The sequence below is a fragment of the Anastrepha obliqua genome, chromosome 3 (genome assembly GCF_027943255.1).
Source record: "Anastrepha obliqua isolate idAnaObli1 chromosome 3, idAnaObli1_1.0, whole genome shotgun sequence".
NCBI lineage: Eukaryota > Metazoa > Arthropoda > Insecta > Diptera > Tephritidae > Anastrepha > Anastrepha obliqua.
In genome coordinates, this window is record NC_072894.1 from 40,837,753 (window position 1) to 40,858,899 (window position 21,147).

General features: G+C 36.2%; 1 protein-coding gene across 1 annotated transcript in view; it reads left to right on the plus strand.

Annotated features, from left to right (window-relative positions):
- LOC129241687 (cell adhesion molecule Dscam2-like) overlaps window positions 1-21,147 on the plus strand; it is a 309,207-nt gene that overhangs the window by 271,968 nt on the left and 16,092 nt on the right. Inside the window, exons 11-16 of the mRNA XM_054878153.1 lie at window positions 12,121-12,240; window positions 15,582-15,755; window positions 16,048-16,198; window positions 16,466-16,746; window positions 17,826-18,311; window positions 18,458-19,774. Coding sequence (XP_054734128.1) covers window positions 12,121-12,240; window positions 15,582-15,755; window positions 16,048-16,198; window positions 16,466-16,746; window positions 17,826-18,311; window positions 18,458-19,774 — 2,529 coding nt within the window. The remainder of the gene's footprint in view (window positions 1-12,120; window positions 12,241-15,581; window positions 15,756-16,047; window positions 16,199-16,465; window positions 16,747-17,825; window positions 18,312-18,457; window positions 19,775-21,147) is intronic.

Genomic DNA, 21,147 nt, shown 5'->3' on the forward strand with positions numbered 1-21,147 from the left:
TTATTGCGAAGAGCAATGGTTGGCAACACTGCACAACTCGGCGTCACACATTCTCTGATTGGCGCAATCATCTATCATTCTTGGATGCTAGTGTTTTTTTTTTTATCAATAAGTGGTATTGAGATTTATTCTGTAGTGTATGCAGTCTTACAACTACGGTACCAAATGTTCGTATAAACGCTCACTTAGTTTTACATTAGTTTTACTACCTTCTCTCTCTTTTCTCAATGCATTGCTTACAACAACTTCTAACTCAACATTGCCACCAACATTGAAGTGAATAAAAAAATAACTATTTTTTAGCGTCAAATTGATAAGTAGTAAGTTTTTTAATAATTCAATCGCAAAATTATTTTAACAATATGCTTTTCAAGATTTTTATCAAAATGCCAAGTGGAAAATATTATCTCAATAATTCCGAAAAGTCCCAAATCAATCTACATATAACCTATGGAAGTCTATTCAAATCTTATGAGTGGGCGAAGAATCGGAATTTCAGAGGCAATGGTGCGCTCTTATATTACAGAAGCTAAAAGTACGGCGTGAGAAAGCCTTCGAAAGGCAATCAAAAACTGACTAACAACCAAATATATAAAAATAAAAACGAAGCCACGATACATTTTTTTTTAATTCGTATCAAATAAAAGAGAAGCTGTAGAAGAAGTCTTTCAGTGGAACATCGCACGCACCAGGAACATCGCACGCATTTTAGGCAACGCAGATAAAGTAAAATGGAAAAAAAAACCCGGTGTGAAAGCCTGTGTTGAAAACGCATCGCAGATAAGGGTTATTAGACTTCGCTCAAAAACATAGTGGGACAATGTTTTGTTCTCCAACGAAAAACATTCAACTTCGACAGCAGATTTGTTATTGGTATGACTTCCCGCCTACACTTGCCACTAGAACGTTCATAACCCCCCAAACTTTGAGCGAAGAGTGGGAACGGGACGAGGTAAGACAGGCCGAACCCGGCCATATATACACACACCTCAAAACTCGAGAGCAGAATGGGAGGAGGTGTATATTCGGCCCATCTGCGGTTTCCTTTAGTGTTCGGTTCCCCGGCTACTATAGTGTCGTTTAGGCTGAACTGACGGCAATAATGAAAGCCTCGACACTGGTACAGAGAGTTGTAATACCTGGAGATGATATCTACATTTTTATAGATAACCAGGCGGTGAAAAAATTCCTCACAAAGCAGTCGTCAACCTCCAAGGTAGTCATGAATTGCCGCACATCTTTTAACGAGATGGTTGAGTCATTTCACTTAAAGTTAACATGGGCTCCTGGCCTCCTGGCCTTTGTGACATTGAGGGTAACTGCAGAACCGATGAACTAGTCAAATTCGGCACCAAATTGACCGATGAGTACATAGACAATGACATAGGCATACCCATGCATACATTTAGGCTGCATATCTTTGAGGGAATTGTAAAAGCAGCGGATGAAAAATGGCGTAATGAGGAAGAGGAAGAGACGATCCAGCACCTTTTGCGCCACTGTTCTATTCTAACCAAACGTAGACTCACTATTTTAGGTAGACAATACTTTAATGAATTAGATGATTTTTAAAAAGTACCCAACGCGGCATCACAATGGGCTATGAGCCTGAATGTATTCTTCAGTGGACAACCTAACTTATTGGTACGATTTGCGTAACAACGACATACATACGTTTGTCAAAAAGAAACTTTAATGATGGCCACGTTATGGTGTGGGTATTCCACCTAAGAGAGTATTTGCCATCAAGAGGAAATGCGCTTTGTGCCGAACAAAATGAATTCCAAAATATACACGGAATTTTTGGACGAAGTTCTCGTCTCATTTTTGGATGATGAAATGGATGAAGGGAGCAATTTTCAACAAAATAACGCTACCATTCAAGTTTCTTTGACTTCGCTTATGAAGTGACCTGCATGCAGTTCCGATTTGAGCCCGGTGGATAGCCTCCGAAAGTGCATGATGCGTAAAATTTTGGACAAAAAGGGCAAGGACACCAGTATTTGATTGTACTGGAACTCGAATTGGACATTAAAGAAGTTTGGAAAGAATTGGACCATACCGTGCTGCACTATTTAGTAAAATCAATGCCAAAACTTATTTCTGAAGTTATTAATAAAACTGGAGGACCAATTAACATTCTAAGTTCTGTAAGTTTTGTCTTTAATATTAAGTGATAGGTTTAAACGAATATGTTCTCAGTACAGTAGGTTCTGTTTTTATGCGGCTTTTTTTTATGCGGTTTTGAAATAGTGCGGTTTTTTTCTTTAATTACAAAATGCATGTCGACCTATCGGGAATTGTACATATAAACAAGATTCTAAACCAGCTAAGCAAAAACTCATCACAGATTACATCAGAAATGCTAACCCTACAAGTATGGAAGATATATAAAGATATAATTTTCAAAGATACAATATTTTGTTTAAGCGATTTTATTTAATTATTTCAGATTCATGCGGTCTATGGAACGTATCTATAGTAATAATATGGGACTAGTGCCCTTTTTTATGCGATTATTTCAGATTTATGCGGTTTTAGCATTTGAAACGTATCTATAGTTTTACTATAGAACTAGTAGCTTTTTTTATGCTGTTTCTTTTTTATGCTGTTTCTTGCGGAACGTATCTACCGCATAAAAACAGAACCTACTGTAGTATGATTTTTAAAATGCAACGATTTAAGGGGGGAGCCTCATGTATTTAGAAGCCTCAAAGTCGGTAATATTTCAAACATATCTTTTAAGGTGATAAAACAATTATATTATTTTGAATCTTTAACACGACTTTATTTAACCTTTCGAGAGTAAAAAAAAGTTTTTTTTCCAAAATGGCGGCTCAGGATCATTCCTTGTCGGCTGCCTACGGCGCGAAGTCTCAACTGCTCTATTATTACTCTTAATCTATCAATCTGGAACAAAAAAATGAAATTGTTTTTTTTTTTTTATACCATATTAACGGGAAGGATGAACTTATAAATTAAAAAACAATTATAAAATTAATAATAAAATAAGCATTTGAAAAAAAGTCAGAATTTAGCGCTATTTTATTGGCATTTTAAACCCCCAAAAAGTAATTTATCAACGCGAAATATGTGAAATTTTAGGTTTATCCTTCCGATAGTAAAGTACAAAAAGGCCTCATCAATCATAATCGGCCTCAATCAATCATAATCGGTCGATAACTTTTTGAGTTACAACACGAGCAGTTTTTAAAAAAGTCGTTTCGAGATAATTGAGTTTAAAGTTTGAGGTACAGGAGTGCGCGGACCGCTCTCTACCTAGTTAATGGGCTGCACAGCTTATAATATTGGAAATTTCCGCATGAAAATTTCACAGTACATTCTTTAGATACTATACTTTCAGATTTTCGAAAAAAATCGATTTTTTAGGCTTCCACATGCGGCTCCCTCCTTAAGTATAAGAACAACAACGTAGCATGAATTTTGCATGCAAGCTAAATTTCGATTAGTTCGACAAATAATATGAGTTAGAAGTTGTTGTGAGCAATGCATTGAGAAAAGAAAGAGAAGGTAGTAAAACTAATGTCAAATTAAGAGAGCGCTTGTACGAATATGTGGTACCGTAGTTGCAAGACTGCATACACTACAGAATAAATCTCAATACCACTTATTGATAAAAAAAACACTAACATGATGCGTTATAATATACTGCATATATATACTTATGAACGTACAAAGATGAATGTTTGCTTGTTTGTATGTGACTTATAGACAACAAAACTACTTAGTCGATAACCTTTATATTTGACTCGAATAGCCATACTATGTTTAGGCATCACTATCGATCAACCGAAAGGTCAAATATGGTCCCAGAAGAGCTGAAAGGTACATTTTCCGAAAAAGTAGGAAAAGGGTATTACGAGTGTAGTGTGTGTGGGTATCAAACAAAAAGTGTTTGAGTATCCTTTGATGTTAAATATTTTTCAATGGGGTTGACAACGATGTAAAAAGTTTAAACCAAGCTAAAAACTGGTTAAACAAAATTTAAATCAATTTATATATTACAAAATGGGTACCAGATAGGATGTCGATCCCGCAATATGGAAATCAAGAGATTTGCTTTTATTAATGCCAGGATTCTGAGGTTCTTTAAAAAACATCCCGAGATCCTGTATTTAAAAGTGTTTATCAGAAACATTTTTTGAAAGGGAAGATTAAGAAAATTCAATTGGAAAAGAATTTAGAATAAAGTTTGCAAGAAAGCACTTTTATCCGGAAATTTTTGAATATGATTAAAGGTTTTTTCCCTGTACAGTATCAAATTTTAATTCCTAGTTTTTAATTGAATTCATTAAAACATTAAAAATTAATTAATTGCTAATAGCCCCAAGCCACATTTAATAGCGATTAATCAATTGAGAACTTTTAACTGACCTAACAATTAAAATTTGCTCAACACAGATATCAACTACAGTAAATCAGTATTTTAAGAAATTAAATTTGAAAATAATTATTATGTTATTTTATACACAGAGTACACACATTTTTTTGTAATGTAAGCGAATCATTGCCATTCACTTACATAAGAGTAAGTATGTATGTAAGAGTATCTGTAGGGTGTTAAAAAATAATGTAAAATAGTGGATACTTAAACGAGCAACTTTTTCTTTTCTATCGAAATAAATATATTTAGTATCTTTATCTTATCTACTCTGAAGCGCATTTCTTCCACGACCTTTCTGCTAATTGAGTTTTCGACATTTTACACCGTATTTTGATATTCTTACAGAAGGAACTAAGAAACATTAGATATTAAAATATATAAAATTAATACAGAAATGAGATTATTCACTGACATGAAAAAGTTATAACAGTATAAATTATTTTCTATATCTCTACTTAAAGAACAAAGTTTAATAAACTTAACACACAATATTTCACATTTGGCGAGGTAACAACACAAAATTCAGAAAAACAGCCCCATTTAAATTTGCATAACGACGATACCTGTATATCATGGCCTACTAGGAACTACTGAAAAATAGTACTCGCTTAACCAAATCATAAACATTTCATACAACAAACAAACCGTTCTCAAAGATGTGGCGTTTAAAGCTTAAAGAAGTAATAGTATGGACAAAGAGCAGTACCGTTTTACGTCAAACAGTACAACATAACACATGGGCTAAAAAGTCCCGGACCCCACAAAGAAAACTCTTCTTTTTTTGTGTTCAAAATTAGCTTTATTCATCAACGTAATTTTGATCAAGAACAAAGCAATCATTCCAGCGCCGCTCTAACATTTCAATACCACTTTTGTAGAACGATTTATTTTTTGCCTCACAATAGGCCCGCGCTTCAGCGATAACCTCTTCATTCGAGCGAAATTTCCCTACCGGCGAGGATAGTTTTTAGGTCTACGAATAGCCAGTAGTCGCTGGGAGCCACAGCTGGTGAATACAGTGGATGTGGTAGGAATGCGAAGTTCAATTCATAGGTATACTTTTGCCAACGTTTTGCCATAATCAACACTTTCTTGTTTTTGGTCAACAGCGAGCAAACGCAGCACCCACTTAGAACAGAGCTTTCTCATAGTCAAAACCTCATGCAATACGAATATGCAGCGAACACGTTTTTTAATATCTTTGCGATATCAGCTAACTCACGCGATTTCACTTTTTGATCATTCAAACTGATTTTGTGGATTTATTTTTTTTGTTTTCAAGTGTTACCCCCTCCTTTGAAGTCAGCGAATCATTGTTTTATTATTGCTTCTGATGGAGCGGAGTCCCTATACCACTTTAGATGCCATTGATAGGCTTGAACGAGATTTTTTCTCATGAAGAAGCAGCATAAAATAAAAACACGAAATTCTTTTTGATCCACTGTTTTGAAATTAACAAAAGTAGCGTCTCTCTTAGCACAATAACTCACGAACTAATGAATAGAAAATCAAGAAATTTTCACAGCTGTATTTTTAAGGTTAGTACTAACTGAAAAAGTGGTGAATGCAATAAAACTAAATCGATCTGTGTGTTAGTCCTGGACTTTTCAGCCTATTTATTAGATGAGTAGGAAGGGACCAAGCTGTATTATGGCGTGAAATATCGCCTGAGAGTATGGAGGTTGAGGTAAGGTTACCTATTTCGGTGTTTCTAAGTATGAGTTTGAACGATGTCATTCTGAAGCATACATAACTTTGCAATGCCATTTTTAATACTGTACCCATTTTTTCTTCAGTGCCTGCACCAATTGCCTTAGACAACGGTTTCCAGGAATGACTTGAAATCACCGTTCTTGAAGCATGTGCGTGTGGTAACGCGATACATTAGGTCTCTTCCATTCGCCACTACACTGCTACTGACTAGCTTAACGAGAAATTGGCATGCGAAACAACAACAACGTTATCTAGTAAGATTCGCCGCCAACTGGTGTAAGGGGTTATATATAATACCTAGTGTAGGACTAAAAAATCGAAAATTTTTTTATGGCACACTCTAAAAGTACATCATCTTAAAAATATAAATTCAAAAAATTATAAAGATCGGAGCACTAGAACGAAAGTTACAGACCGTGGAAGCGCGCGACCTTATCCATAAATTAACTGTCGAAGTCGTGGTTTTTGAAAATTACCGTCGCGGTGATCATTATTTTTCAAAAAATATCTGACCGATTTGCATAAACTTTTTTTTTAATTATTCGAAGTTACCACCTCGTGAATCTGAACTCTTCACTTTTTATAAATATTTGCATAGTTCGCTGAAATTAATTTTTTTTTAATTTTCCAACCACTCAAAAATCGTTTTTTTGATGCGAAGCGAAAAAATTTTTTTTGGGTAAATAAACCGTTCAGATTCACTAAAAAACATTTTCCTACAATAATCATTTAATTTTTTTGATTTCATTTGAGCTGCTCATGCGCTACCGTGATCACCGCAAGCCTCTTCTAAAAAACGGAGTTTTGGGGGAGGGGCGATATCAACAATAAATAATAACATTTTTTAAAATAAAAACACCAAAATGTATTCTTCGAGAGTTACCCTTCAGTATGATATATGCCTTATTTGAATAAAAGTTCTAAAACATGTTTAAAAAAAATTATGACAATCGTCCATTTTTTCGGGCTCACAAGGTATATAACCCCATAACTCACTAACTAACTTAAAAAAATAGGTTGCTCAATTTCAGCGTTGCCAAGATCATTTATGCCAATAACTTCATGTATTATTTCACTAATTACAGTAACAGCGTAAAGTATTCAGTATCTAGTTTCTTCGAATGGAAGCACAAAATAAAAGCTTTCGGTAAATTATGAGAATTCGACACGAAACTGGCACCTTTGGTGGAGAAAAAATTTATGAAGGAAAGTAAATTCATTAGTGAAGTATTGTGGATATCCAAACTTTATGTAAAATATTTAAATTCTGTATACTTAGCACATACCACTGCGTGCGAATATCAAAAAAAGCAACAAGCAAACTTGTGCATCTAATTCTCAACTACCCTTACCGTGGGCTAAGAGAAGCGTCTGGGGGACTATAATTAAATCAGCTCCATCCGCGCATCATTATATTAAATATATTGAATAAGCTTTGTTGTCTCTGTCTTTTTAAGAAATAGTAAGTAATAATTGTATTCCTTTTCAAAAATGAGTCTGTGATGTTAATAAGGAAGTTTTTTCCTGTCCCACTACGCACAACTAAATAGATAGTCCGTCCCATAAAATTGTCAATATTCTGCACAAACTGGCTATGCGAAAGTAAATGCCAATATGTTTCACGCACGCAACACCTTTTGTCAGACCGTGCGACTTTGTTTAAACTAGCAAAACAAAAACAGAAAAGAAGATGTTAAAAGTGCTCTCCTTCCATTTCCAAGCAGGCCGAATATCTTTGTCTGAAGTATATTCGAATGCTTTCTAAAATCCCCTCATACGCAGTGGCTGGCACTATTGTGATTTTTTGATTAATTCGTTGCAAGACCATTTAAAAGATAATTACTTGTAGGGGATATATATAATATACTCGTAACCCTATCTTAATCAGAACAGCGGCTACTAGGACCTTCTTTGCTAAAAAAATTATCATAAACTATTGTTTGCGAACATCTCAAAAACAAAAAAAAAAAACTTCTGGATGGTTTAAATCAGGCCAAAACGAAAATTGAAAATGAGCTGGAGCACTGTCTGGCTGGAACTGGGTTTACTGCTGTTTGGTACAAAGGAATTTCATTGAAAAGAACAACCATTGAGTTAAGCAGCACCTGCTAGGCAGGCTTAAATAACATTTCGTGGGAATCTTTCTTTCCAATTTTAATAAGAGATAATTTTCTTCAAATTCAATACAAATAATTTCACAAAACATCTATCAACTATGATAAGAACACCCAAGCAAAAAATGAGATAAAAACAAAAAATATTAGGTTGGAGAATAATTTCGTAGCATTTTTACCGAAGATTTTTATTTAAACAAAAAACAATAAATATATCAATAAATTAATTAATTATATAAATTCGCCGTTGCTGTTTACAACCTCTTCCCAGCTCTCGTCCAATGTGTTAACGCCGTTCCGCCAAAAATCGCCTGACGTGACGATTCGCAACAAAAAGCATTATTTATGACCGCGTGTTGCTCGATGGCGGGCTAGATGTTGCGAAGCAATTTGAAGGCGACTTTCTTTGTTTTTTTTTTCGCTGAGCTCGTGAGTCTCCCAGGCTGCCAATTTCTCGATAAATTCCATTGAATTAAGGTGACTAAGAATCGCTTTATGATCGCAGTTCATGTTTTCGACCAAATCACGACGGGTTTGGCAACCGTTCTTCTTCGAAAGTGATTTGAAACGTACTTCATTGAAATCAGAAGGCTGCGGAACGTGTCATCGACGGCAAAGTCTCTATACAAGTCGCAATTATTTCAGGCTGCCTCGGCAGCTTTCGGACCCTTGTGTTTGCTCCGTTTAGTCCATAGAATTACCTCCTAAAGTATTTCACATTCGTTTTTAATACTCTGGATAATAGCTACGTTATTTCGAGTTGCATACTTTTACACAAAACGGGATAACGGCACAGAATTGGTAAACGTTTTTAATACTATTTATTTGCGCAAGAACAATTTATATTACCTAATTATTATATTACCTTAATTATTAAGGCTACTTGATTAGTAAAAAGTCAATTGCATCGATAATTTATAGTGAACGAATCAAAAAAAAAAAAAATATATATATATACAGGGTGAACCATGAAAGACCATAACTTTTTTAAGTGAAATTAGTTTTTATTGATATCAAAGACAAAATTGTTCAAAAATTATTACAATTTTAACATATCGCACCCTAAATACAAAAGGGTCACAACTCAAAATTTTCCACATTCGAGCTTGACTTGTTTACAGTAGCACAGAAAACAAATTATGTGACATATCACGCCATGTAAGCTTATAACAGTCCTACCAAAAAACAAAAAATTTATTTTTGCCATTTTGTCATCCGCGGACCGTTTTATTGATAACGTCTCGTTCATATTTGAGCAGAAGTACATTTTGAGTTGTGACCCTTTTGTATTTAGGGTGCGATATATTCACTTTATTCACCTTTTACCTTGACTATAGCCTTCAAACGGTCAAAAAATGAGTTGCATGCTGCTCGAATGTGATCTTGAGGTATTTTGGCCCATTCTCTATAACCGCTTTTTTCAGCGCATCCATACTGGCATATTTTTTAGTCCTCACCGTGCTCTCCAAAATGGACCAGATGGAATAGTCCATCGGATTTGCGTCTGGCGAATTCGAAAGCCATTGTGTGGACGAAATGAAGTGTGGAACATGATTTTTTAACCATTCTTGGTTTACACGACCGAAATGTTTGCGTGCCCACTGTTCTAAAGCAGCTTCTTAAACATTTTCCCGATAATAAGTCGCATTCACTTTGATACCAGGCTCGATAAAAACGATTGGAAAGCGTCCATCAGCGGTCACTGCGGCCCAAACCATTACTTGCCATGGGAAATTGCTTCGAGTGGCCATACGTAAGCTCAAATTCTCGTATGAGCGTTCGGTCAAGTAAACTCGATCGTTTTAAGTGTTTATGAACTGCTCAATTGGGACATTTTTTTCATCAGAAAACACAATGTTAGGAAATTCGCCACGTTCGTGCAAACGCAACAACTCCTTTGCTCTTTCGCACCGAACTTTGTTTTGCTGGGGTGAAAGATCGTGTGCTTTTTGGAACTTGTAAGCCTTGACCTTGAGTTCATTTTTCAATATGCGTCGAATGCTGTCTTGCGATATTTTCAGTTCTTTGGCCATTTTTCTTCCACTTCGACTTGGTTTTCGTTCAAGTCGAGCCTTCACTTTCCGAACCATTTCTGGCGTTGTTGCGGTTTATTTTGGTTCACCTCCATAGCGATTTGCAATGCTACCAGGATTATTGTAACGTTTTATAGTGCGATACACAAACATTTTATTCACTTTGAGGTGACTGAGCTCACGAACAATGGCTGGTTGTGATTTTCCAGCCAAATATAACGCTAGTGTGATTGCTTACTTTTGAATTCCATCACAGAAAAAAAAATTTAACAAAACTGAGACGCAAATACTTTTGATGGCTTATAAACAATATATTGAGCTGTCATTAGAACAATTTTGACGTTGATGTCATGAGCTGTTTTACAGATACAAGTAGTGTGAAGTTGGTAACACTTCATATCGTTCACCCTGTAACTAAAAAAATTTAATTTGTTTCACAATGTGCGAAGAAATGTGCGTTGTTTTCACCTTTAATTTTATTTGATATTACAATTTATAAAATGATTTGTTCAGATGAAACCGATGATAAAAGTATATAATAGAAAAAAGCATGACTTTATATGATTTATTTGAAGAAAGGGTTTATTTATTGAATTATAAATGCATATCTGTATAATACAGCTGCTGAAGGACTGCTATTGAACCTGGTTACAGGTTCTCAAAACGTCTTTTCGTTGACTTTAAATTGTATACTAATGAAATGGAAAAACGGGATTAGTCTTAAACTAGTCTATCAATTATATAAACAATTATTTAAGTATCCAATACCATAGAAATAGTATCTTACATTACAGAAATAGCTTTTATTTAAAACCGTTATGCATTTCTTGAATTTTTTGTAAGTTTTTGTACTTATAAGATGACTCAAATAATTTTTACACCATATAGGTAAGCCAACTAAATTAGTGTTAGCACACAAAACTCGTTATATTATTAAAACCAAAAAAAAAAAAAACAAGAAAAAATCTTTGCACACACAGTTTGGCAAACGACCAATCAAAACGAAAAACTCATATACTATAATTTTAAGAATTTATGACTATTATTGGCAAAAAAATAAATCGAAATATACAAATCAAAAATAGATATATGAATATTTATTTTTTCTTGACTTTTTTAAGTTTTTCATGAATTGTGTTGCATAAATAATTACAATTAACGTTTACCATTCAAATTTTGAGTTCGAAAGTTTGATTTCTGTAGTTACTCTTTCACTCTTATAACTTAAAAACTATCTATATTTTCTTTTACGAATTATAAACCGATTTAATTTACAATAATTCAAAACATTAATGAAATGCCTTAAACTACTTAAGTAGATTATTTTCGTTTACTTTATCATCTCACGTAATTGTGTTTTAAAATAAAGTCTTAAGACTATTTCTAAAACGACTTTTTCAAACTTTCTACTCTACACTACTTGCTACCATTATCTATAACTAAATTTTCTTACTGTCTCTCACTCACCTTGATTTTTTGTTATTAAAAATAATTAGTTTACTTTAAATGTTTCCGAAATGCTAATAAAAATTCAATAATCAATGATTTATTTAATTTACGAAGAAATTACCATAAATAGATTATCCAAATTTTTGTTTGTATTTTCACTTACATATACTTGTATGTATGTATTTATGTATATGACCATAGTCGTTTTCAATCGTTTCGTTCATTTAATTCTGATTTATTGCATTATCGATTCGAGTTCATGCATTTTGTTTAATTGTCAACAATTCGTTTTTATTTTTTTTTATCTTATTGCTTCTCGTTCGTTACGTGTCTATGTATGCTGCCATATTCCTGTTCTGCCTGCCACTGCCGCTCATCTGTATTGGCTACGATTTACTATCTGCAGTACCACCACGTTGGATTGTCGAGCCGACCGATGCAAATGTGGAACGCAACCGCCATATTATGTTGCATTGTCAGGCGCAGGGAGTGCCAACGCCCAGCATTGTTTGGAAGAAGGCTACAGGTAAGCAAAAATCGAATGAAAAGAGCAATGCGGTCCACAAACAGGCAACAAATCAAATGAATAGGTTGAAATTTGTTTCGCCACATATTGTGGATCGGTTGACAATTTTCATTTCACGTTATACGCCGCCAAGTAGAAATGAAACACGAAAAAAAAAATAATAATTGCCACGTATGGTGGTGTTTTTTACGAATATTTTCGCTCGTATGTAAGCCTCGGAATCACAAAAGAAATAAAAAAATTGCCAATTTCACAACACATATGCAATCGATTGCAAAACCCGATCAGAAAAGCGTCAATTACGCCACACATACGCAACCGCATATAGAAACGGATGCAGAAGGTGTGGCCAGCATTGGAGCGTTAATCCCCTCTCAGCAAATTGAAACGAATCAGCTGATTTGCTGACGAAACAGGAGAAGTGACAAAATTCAAAATGTGTTGGTGGTATAAGAAAAAATCAATGCAGTCACTGCCATGCTATTCGTTACCGTCTGAACAACGACTGACACGAAAAGCGTACATGTGAAATGACGTGACAGTCGAAGTTACTTTAAAAATTTTTCGTCGAATGGCCGAACCTTGTAATCTATCATCCTTGTGAAACCCATTACAAGAAAACCTAAAATCTTTATTAACTTCCAATTCGTTGTAAACTACGCTAAACACTTGCCCATCTGTTAAAATTTAAACCGATTCTTATGGTTGTTGCCTATTTATAACCCGCATAACAAGAAGGAGCGAAATGGTGTTCATGAAACAAATAAGTCTGTGTGCGCAAGGATAATATGTATATTAAAAGGTTTGCCTTCCGAAGCAAAATTGTAAGAGTAATTTCACCTACTACGTCATAGAGGACTCGGCAGCAGGTTTTTGCCCGCGAATTCCGCACTCGTCCAATCACTCCTTGTTCAGATGCAACGAAGTAACGTAAGAGTAGACTGTCTTCATTTTTTCGAATATCACCAACAAAATCTCAGTTTTCTGGCAAACAAACTGATGTCTCATCAACTGTTACATTAGCAAATCTGTTGATTCCTTCATGTTCGCTGAGAGTCGGTTACTGGTCTCGTGTTGTCCGCAGCTTCTGTATTCTGTTCAATGTGATGTACAAGTTCAAGTGAATTGTTTACTTTGAAAGGAGCCGAATGGTACTCCATTCAATCAGATATAAAATTACAGGTATACTTTTTAGAATGAAACAAAATTAAAACAAAAATATTTATTTCGGTACACCCAACTTTTCATTACCTTGTATTCAGTTTCTGGTTCCATTTTAGAAACGGCTTAGACACTATTGTACTGAAAGAGTAGATCAATTTCTGGTTAACCATTTTGTCCGTCTGATTGTATGTGTGGTGATAAGTCCAATGTAAAATGAAATATTTGAACAAACTTGAGCTTAGTGTAAATAACGAATTGACGTGACGCAAAAAGTTTTTTGACATGATAACGTCTTATAATTCGATGGAGCCGGCTGTACGCACCAAAAAATGCGGCGTTACCTTGGGCATGCGGCTCTACCTTGCTTGAACTGCAAGCGAGAGCGTGGAACGAACGACAAAGAGGCACAATCGGTCCCCGCATTCGGCAACGTTCGACATCTGGCTCTCTCCTACTTGAATGAGCATATATATGTATGTATGCACAATCGAAATTGAACATATCTTTCATGAATTTGATAAATGTTTCGTCATTTTTCACGTTTGTGATTCCATTCCGATTCCATTTACCTCCTCCTCTATATCCATACAAAATATCTATCAAACAAATAAAATTAAAATTTTCTTTTGAAAAATGCAACCATTCCATCAGTATTTTCTTATGACGTTGTCAGGGAAAACTATCGTCCGTAAACCGACTTTACAGACAACTACTTTTTTTACGGAGCAAAACTTTTTATTCAGTCCGCAAAGATCAATACCAAAAATTAATTTCTGAATTTTATTGAATTTTCAGAAAAGGTCATAGGTATATAGAGGAGTTATAGTTTTTTTTATCCAAAATAAAACTATTTTTTTGAATATTATATCTATGCTCTGAAGCAGTGATTATTTGAAAGTTGTTATTTTTAATAAAAAAATAAGTATTATTTTATGATTTTTGTTTTTATCAGAAATGTTCATTATTTTAAAACTTAGGTTATTAAAAATCAAACTGTAATTATTTATAATAATTGTTATATATATCGGTCTACAATTTGTAAATCGTGAAAGATTCATAAGTAGAAAAATTTAAAAATAATAAATTTATTCGGTCCCCAGGGTACTGGACCTAGATACTTAAAAACGTAAATGGATTTGGTCTCTATGATATCCAAAACTTAATCGTTTTTGACATATTGGATTTTCGAGAATATTTAAAAAGAAATATTTTTTCTTGCCTATTCGGCCACTTTTTTGTTAGTTCAAGGATCCGATGTTTTTGTTTTAGTTTTCGTTGAAGAGTGCGCCAATTAATAAAATTCATCAATCAAATTTGCACCAAGCCTTACAATTAAAAAAGGCTGCCCGATAAACTTATGAATTTACCGTTTTTCACTAAAGGTCAACAATCCTTGTCTTATTCCTTATTTCGAATACCCCGGAAAAAGTTAAATTTTGGACATCGTATTTTATAACCAATTTATTCGGAAATAATATAAAATAATTAGCGAAATAATAATTACCTTACGTGTCTAAGATGACTTTCCCGGTAAGATAGGAAAAAAAGAGAAATAATCTGTTCAATTTTAATGATTGTTTTTAATAATGTGAAAAATGCCACTTACATCATTTAGAAAATTTAATTTGCCAAATTCAGAGACAAAAAATACAGCTACCTAAATTTTTTTTCATTCAAAATGGATGGAAACCGCCTGCTTTTAAGTATATAGGATCATTTTATTCTGTACCCGGCGCGCGTTGCTACACCAACAACTAAAGTAAATTTAAGAAAAATAAATTTAAAGAAAAATTAGTACACAAATATTTAATTCATTCAATTCTAAACCATTCTACTGATTTTGTTTATTATGAAAAAATCGGTTGAACGGGGCAGACGTTTCTTCTCTGCAGCGCCACGTGGTGGCGAGTGGCAGCAATGAGCATATTCTACAAACCTTCTTTGTGGAAAAATACATTTATAGGTATACCAATTTTTTTAATAATCGGTCCAGTAGTTTTTGAGTTCATCGAGGCCAGACAGACAAACATTCATTTTTATATATTTGAAATTAAAAAGTTCAATTTGACTCGATTTTTGCTTTTTGATTTTTAAATACTAAGATTTTAAATACTCGATTTTCATACATCGCAATTATAAAACTTTAGTGAAACAAATATTGTACTCTTCTTACGTAGGCAGCAAATCCGGTGAATATGAGGAGGTGCGTGAACGACCATTTACCAAACTGCTGACCAACGGCTCGCTGCTACTGCAACATGTTAAGGAGGATCGAGAAGGCTTTTATCTATGCCAAGCGAATAATGGCATCGGTACTGGCATGGGGAAAGTTATACAGCTAAAAGTGAATTGTAAGTCCAGAAAGTGCATTAACCCAACCGATAATGCTGATATATACTCGTATATAAAAATATGTAAATATATTTAGCTTACACGGCTTTATAGCCAAAATGAGAAATTTGCGAGAATGGTATTCAAATGATGGTGAACTGCATTTCAACGAAGTAGCTTCACTCATTAATTAAATACCCCAAGGAGGTGTTATATGTTGTTGTATTGCATTTAAATGTATGAAATATTTCTCAAGCGAATATTAACTTATTTATTTTTCACGTTTTTCTTTGTATTTTTAATGATATACAGCTTCGCCTTACTTTTCATCCACTTCACGCTCGGTAACGGTGAAGAAAGGTGATACAGCAATTTTGCAATGCTCAGTCAGCGGTGACAAGCCGATAAATATCGTTTGGATGCGTTCGGGCAAAAATACGCTGAATCCATCAACAAATTACAAGTAGGTCATGAGGAACGCACCAGAACAACCAACCATAGCTATCTCACCATGAACTCATCACTCTTAAACACTTCTTTCATCTTCAAACACTGTTCCTCCATCTCTCCTATCTTCCTCGTTTCGTTCATTAATCTTTCCCTCTCCTGCAGCCATTAATTTTACCAGCACTTATTTAGTATCCCGCATATTTCCCACAGGAACATTTTTAATCGAAATGATGAGCTCTTTTTTTTATTTTTGCTACATTTCCCATTCGTGCCATTGCAGAATTTCGGTGAAGCAGGAAGCTACGCCTGATGGTGTTTCTGCTGAACTGCAAATCCACATGGTGGATGCCAGCGATAGTGGGCCATATTTTTGTCGTGCTAGCAATCTCTATGGCAATGATCAGCAATTGGTGCAGCTGCAGGTACAGGAACCACCTCAACCACCAACCGTTTTGGAGGCTGCTATGATTTCCAGCCGTTCAGTGAATTTGAAATGGCAACCGAAAACAATGAATACGGCGGATATCTCGAAATATATTGTTGAATTTAAGGAAATGGACTGTAAGTGACACCAAATGTTATTTTTATTGAAGGAGTGAAAAGTAATGAAAAAGATCAAGAAATATTAAATGATATTTAAGGCTGCAAAAGTAATTTACACTAAAATAATATATTAAGACTTGAGAAACATATGTGATAATGCAATTGTCCCAAAAATATCCTATTAAAAGAGCTTTTTTTAATCTTGCAAAAATCACAGATTTTTGATTTTGGTGTTCTCAGGATATTTTGTTATAGCCTAGCCAGATGACGGCGTTAAGAGGTATTACCGGCGCAGTTAATTCTGATTAAAATTTGAACTGTGGCAGATGGTTGTTAGGCGGATTCTTGATAAACTGATTTGTTTATTGGATGGTTTTGTCAGTAAAAGTAGGACCGCAAGCAACAAATACGGGTAATAGAAGCCCTGATACTAAAAAATATTTATTTATTTAAAAATAAAATTTAATTGCAATTTCTCAAACAGCTTTGAAATATCAAAAACATTTTACGTAATTTCGAACGTGTTGGTGCAAACTATTCTTCTTCTCTTTAAAAGTTTCACTATTTTTTCATTTACAATACTTGTAGATGTTAACTGTAATTTTTCGGCAATACTGCCATCAAAAATTTCCCCAATTGATTGTCCGGCATATAGTCCAGATTTAGTTCTAAGCGATTATCACCTATTCAAGGTGCAAAACTGGCCTAATTAAAGGCTTGTGAAATTAATATGAACGAGAACTTAGCGAGAAACTATGAAAATGACTACTAAAAAGGCAAAAGAAAATGGCTCATATTTAAATTAAGTCACGTAATCATAATGCTCGTCTCGAAGTAATGCAAAAAGACGCTCTCAAATTTTTAATTTGCCTACATAAATCTTTGGGAAAGACATAGGTCGTAAAAATTTTGATAGGCTTATAGAGACTTGCAATTTTAGAGATTTCTTAAAAGTTGCATATTGTAACCATAATTTTCAGAACAATAAGGCTACATACAAACATAATATTTTTAACATATTTTATGCAATCATAAATTCCAACCAATTGGTTTTACTCCCTTGATAATTCACTTTCTTTCTACTTGCGTTTATAAAGCGCTCTTTATCGAGCAGTGGCAACATGTTGAAGCCAAGGATCCGCCTTCATTCACTGCGTTAGTCGAAAATCTGAAGCCAGCAACACGTTATTCCTTTCGCGTGATAGCCGAGGGCACTGCTGGCCGTAGTGCACCCAGTCAAGAGTTAGTGGTGCGCACCGAACCGCAGCGCCCAGCCGGACCACCGCTCAATCTCTCAGTACGTCCGTTGTCTTCCACTGAGTTGCTCGTCAGTTGGTTGGCGCCGCTTGCCGAACTACGTCATGGCGATATACAAGGCTACAATGTTGGTTACAAATTGGCCAGTTCGGGCAACTCTGCATACAATTTTACCTCAGTATCTGGCGATGGCGATGGTGGCACTGGCGAACTCTTGTTAAGTGGTCTACAAAAATTTGCACGTTACAATGTGGTTGTACAAGCCTTCAATCAGGTGGGACCGGGACCCCTCTCCGAACCAGTATCGGCGCAAACAATGGAGGATGGTGAGTTGGCGGCAATGAAATTCAAAAAATTATTTATTAGACTTAGCATTTAATATTCTCTTATTATGTTTTATTCTATTTTGATTTTATTTTTTCGTTTTTGTTTCTTGGACTAAATCAATTTATTTTCAATTCTTACGTGACAGTACCAAGCCGACCGCCAGAGGATATTCGCTGCGCTGCGCTGACCTCACAGTCGCTGCAAGTTTCCTGGCAACCGCCACCGATATACCACACCAACGGTCTACTACAGGGTTACAAACTAATTTTCGAACCCATTCTTGATGACTTTTCGCTTAATAAAGACGAGGTTGAATCACGGAAGACAACCGCATTAACCACAGTGCTGACAGGATTACGCAAGTACACTAACTACAGCATTCAAGTACTAGCACACACACGTATGGGTGACGGCGCGCTGTCAAACCCACTTTACTGTCATACCGAGGAGGATGCGCCCGAAGCACCGGCAGACATGAAAGTAGTCGTTAGCTCACCACAATCTTTATATGTTTCGTGGCTGCCACCTACAGAACCAAATGGGGTCATTACAAAATACAACCTTTACACGCGCGTTGTAAATGGTCGAGAGGAGTTGAACAATGAGAAGCGTAGTCTACCATCACAGCAGGCGCACTATGAGGCGAAAAATTTGCACCCACACATGGAATATCAATATTGGGTGACGGCTTCTACGCGTGTTGGTGAAGGCAAAAGCTCGCGTGTTGCATCTCAAATTACAACAAATCGTGTACCTGCACGCATTGTCTCCTTCGGCGGTCCTATTGTGCGTCCATGGCGTTCAACCGTTACGTTGCCATGCACGGCGGTCGGCAAACCAAAACGTGAATGGTATAAGGCAGACTTGCCGCTGCGACAAGGTGGTCTGCACAACTCACAGTTACTTGATTCAGGTGACTTGATTATATCAAGTTTGCAGATTTCGGATAGCGGTAACTACAGTTGCCAGGTGGACAACGGCATTGGCACAGATCGTCTCACGCACGTATTGCTAGTGCAAGTGCCACCATCGGCGCCGGTTTTGTATGTGACTAGTGCAACATCGAGCAGTATTCTAATGCACTGGAAGTGCGGATTCACTGGCAATGCACCCATTACAGGCTATACGCTCTTCTATCGTCGTGCTAACAGTAATATGGATGAGATGCTTTTATCACGTCACGCATCTAGTCACGAACTGAAGGGTTTGGTGTGTGGTAGCACTTATCAAATCCATTTGACGGCTCACAATAAAGTGGGCACTTCTCCGGCCAGCATCACTCTGCATGTGCGCACGCAAGGTCAGTCTCCCGGAATGCCATCAACTACCAGCCTGATTGCGCCGAACTCTACCTCGGTATTGGTGCGATTACATACATGGCCGGACAATGGCTGCCCTTTGCTTTACTTTGTGCTACAATATCGGCCGGTAACCGATGAAGTAGAGCGCGATTGGATACTGGGTAAGTAAGTCAAAAAGATTATAATTGCATTGTTAAGAAGAATGTGATGGAAAGTAGGTGTAACTAAAGAAAGGTTTCCTCATTCATAAATCAGATAGAGTGGTCTCATGAAGGCGAAGGCAACTCTCATAGGAAGCTCTCTCCAAATGTCACGTAGGACATCCGACGACATTATTTGGGGGTATTAAAACAAATAATCAAGACGGTGATATCACCATAATAACTTAGATACGGCTTACACTTAATCTAATAATTTTCTCTTCCTTTCAAATTAATCGAATGTAATGGATTTACGAGGGCGGTGAAATAAGTACCCATGTTTGAGAGGGCGTTTCTGAGGGAAGTTAGGGTTAACATCGTGCTTCGTGATTTTCCCTAAGATGGAAAAAGAGCAGTAGCGTTCGGTAATTAGCCTTTTGTTTTTGGATGTGAAAAAATGCGAGGGGATAAAACAAAAGTTGGATGTTGTTTACGGTGATGCTTTGCCCGGAGCGGCAATTAATATTTTAGGTGATAAGTTGACGATGAAAAAATTCTCGGTCCTCTACTTACCACCTTATATGATGCGGGAGTCTACGCACAAACATATGCGGACGACGTTGCCGGTTTGGTAAAAGGCCCTTCGCTTATGAACGTCTATATGCATGTGCAGAAAACATTTGTGTTAATGTGCAGAAAACTCTGGATATGATTTACACTTGGTGCTCTGCGAATGGGCTATCGGCAAACCCTACCAAGACTCGTATTGCCCTCTTCACCAGAAAGAGAAAGCTTGATGGACTCGTTCTGCCTAAGCTAAGAGGAGTCACAATTGAGCTAGCCAAGGAAATTAAATATCTTGGAGTAATCCTCGATAGTAAGCCCCTTCGGAAGTTGAACAAAAGACATGAAAAGCACTGACAGCCTTCTGGTAGTGCAAGGGGGTTTTTAGGAAAATGTGGAGTCTTTCTCCCAACCAGATCCTATGGATCTACACGGCTACGATCAGACCTATTATCCCCTATACATGAGTAGTCGGGATGAGTAGAGTCTCTCCCGTGGGAGTCAGCACGACCGTATCGAGACTACAACGCACTGTGGCCATCTGTTGCACCGGATTTTTCCGCCTACTTGAAGCCCAGCATTAGATGCTCTGGTTAGTTTACCACCACTTGATCTTTTCACCCAATGAGAGGCCTTGAAGGCCATCTGGAGGCTGAACGACAATGGACTTCGATCCAACGCTCGTCGCTATGCTCCTTGACTCCATGCCATCAAGAGTTCGGCTAACATTGTTTTCGCATTTACCCGGAAGGTTCCAGGACCGAAGACGGTTCCGGTTCTGGTTTCTACGTGGTTGCTCTTGGAATGCACGCATATGTGTTTGAAGCGAC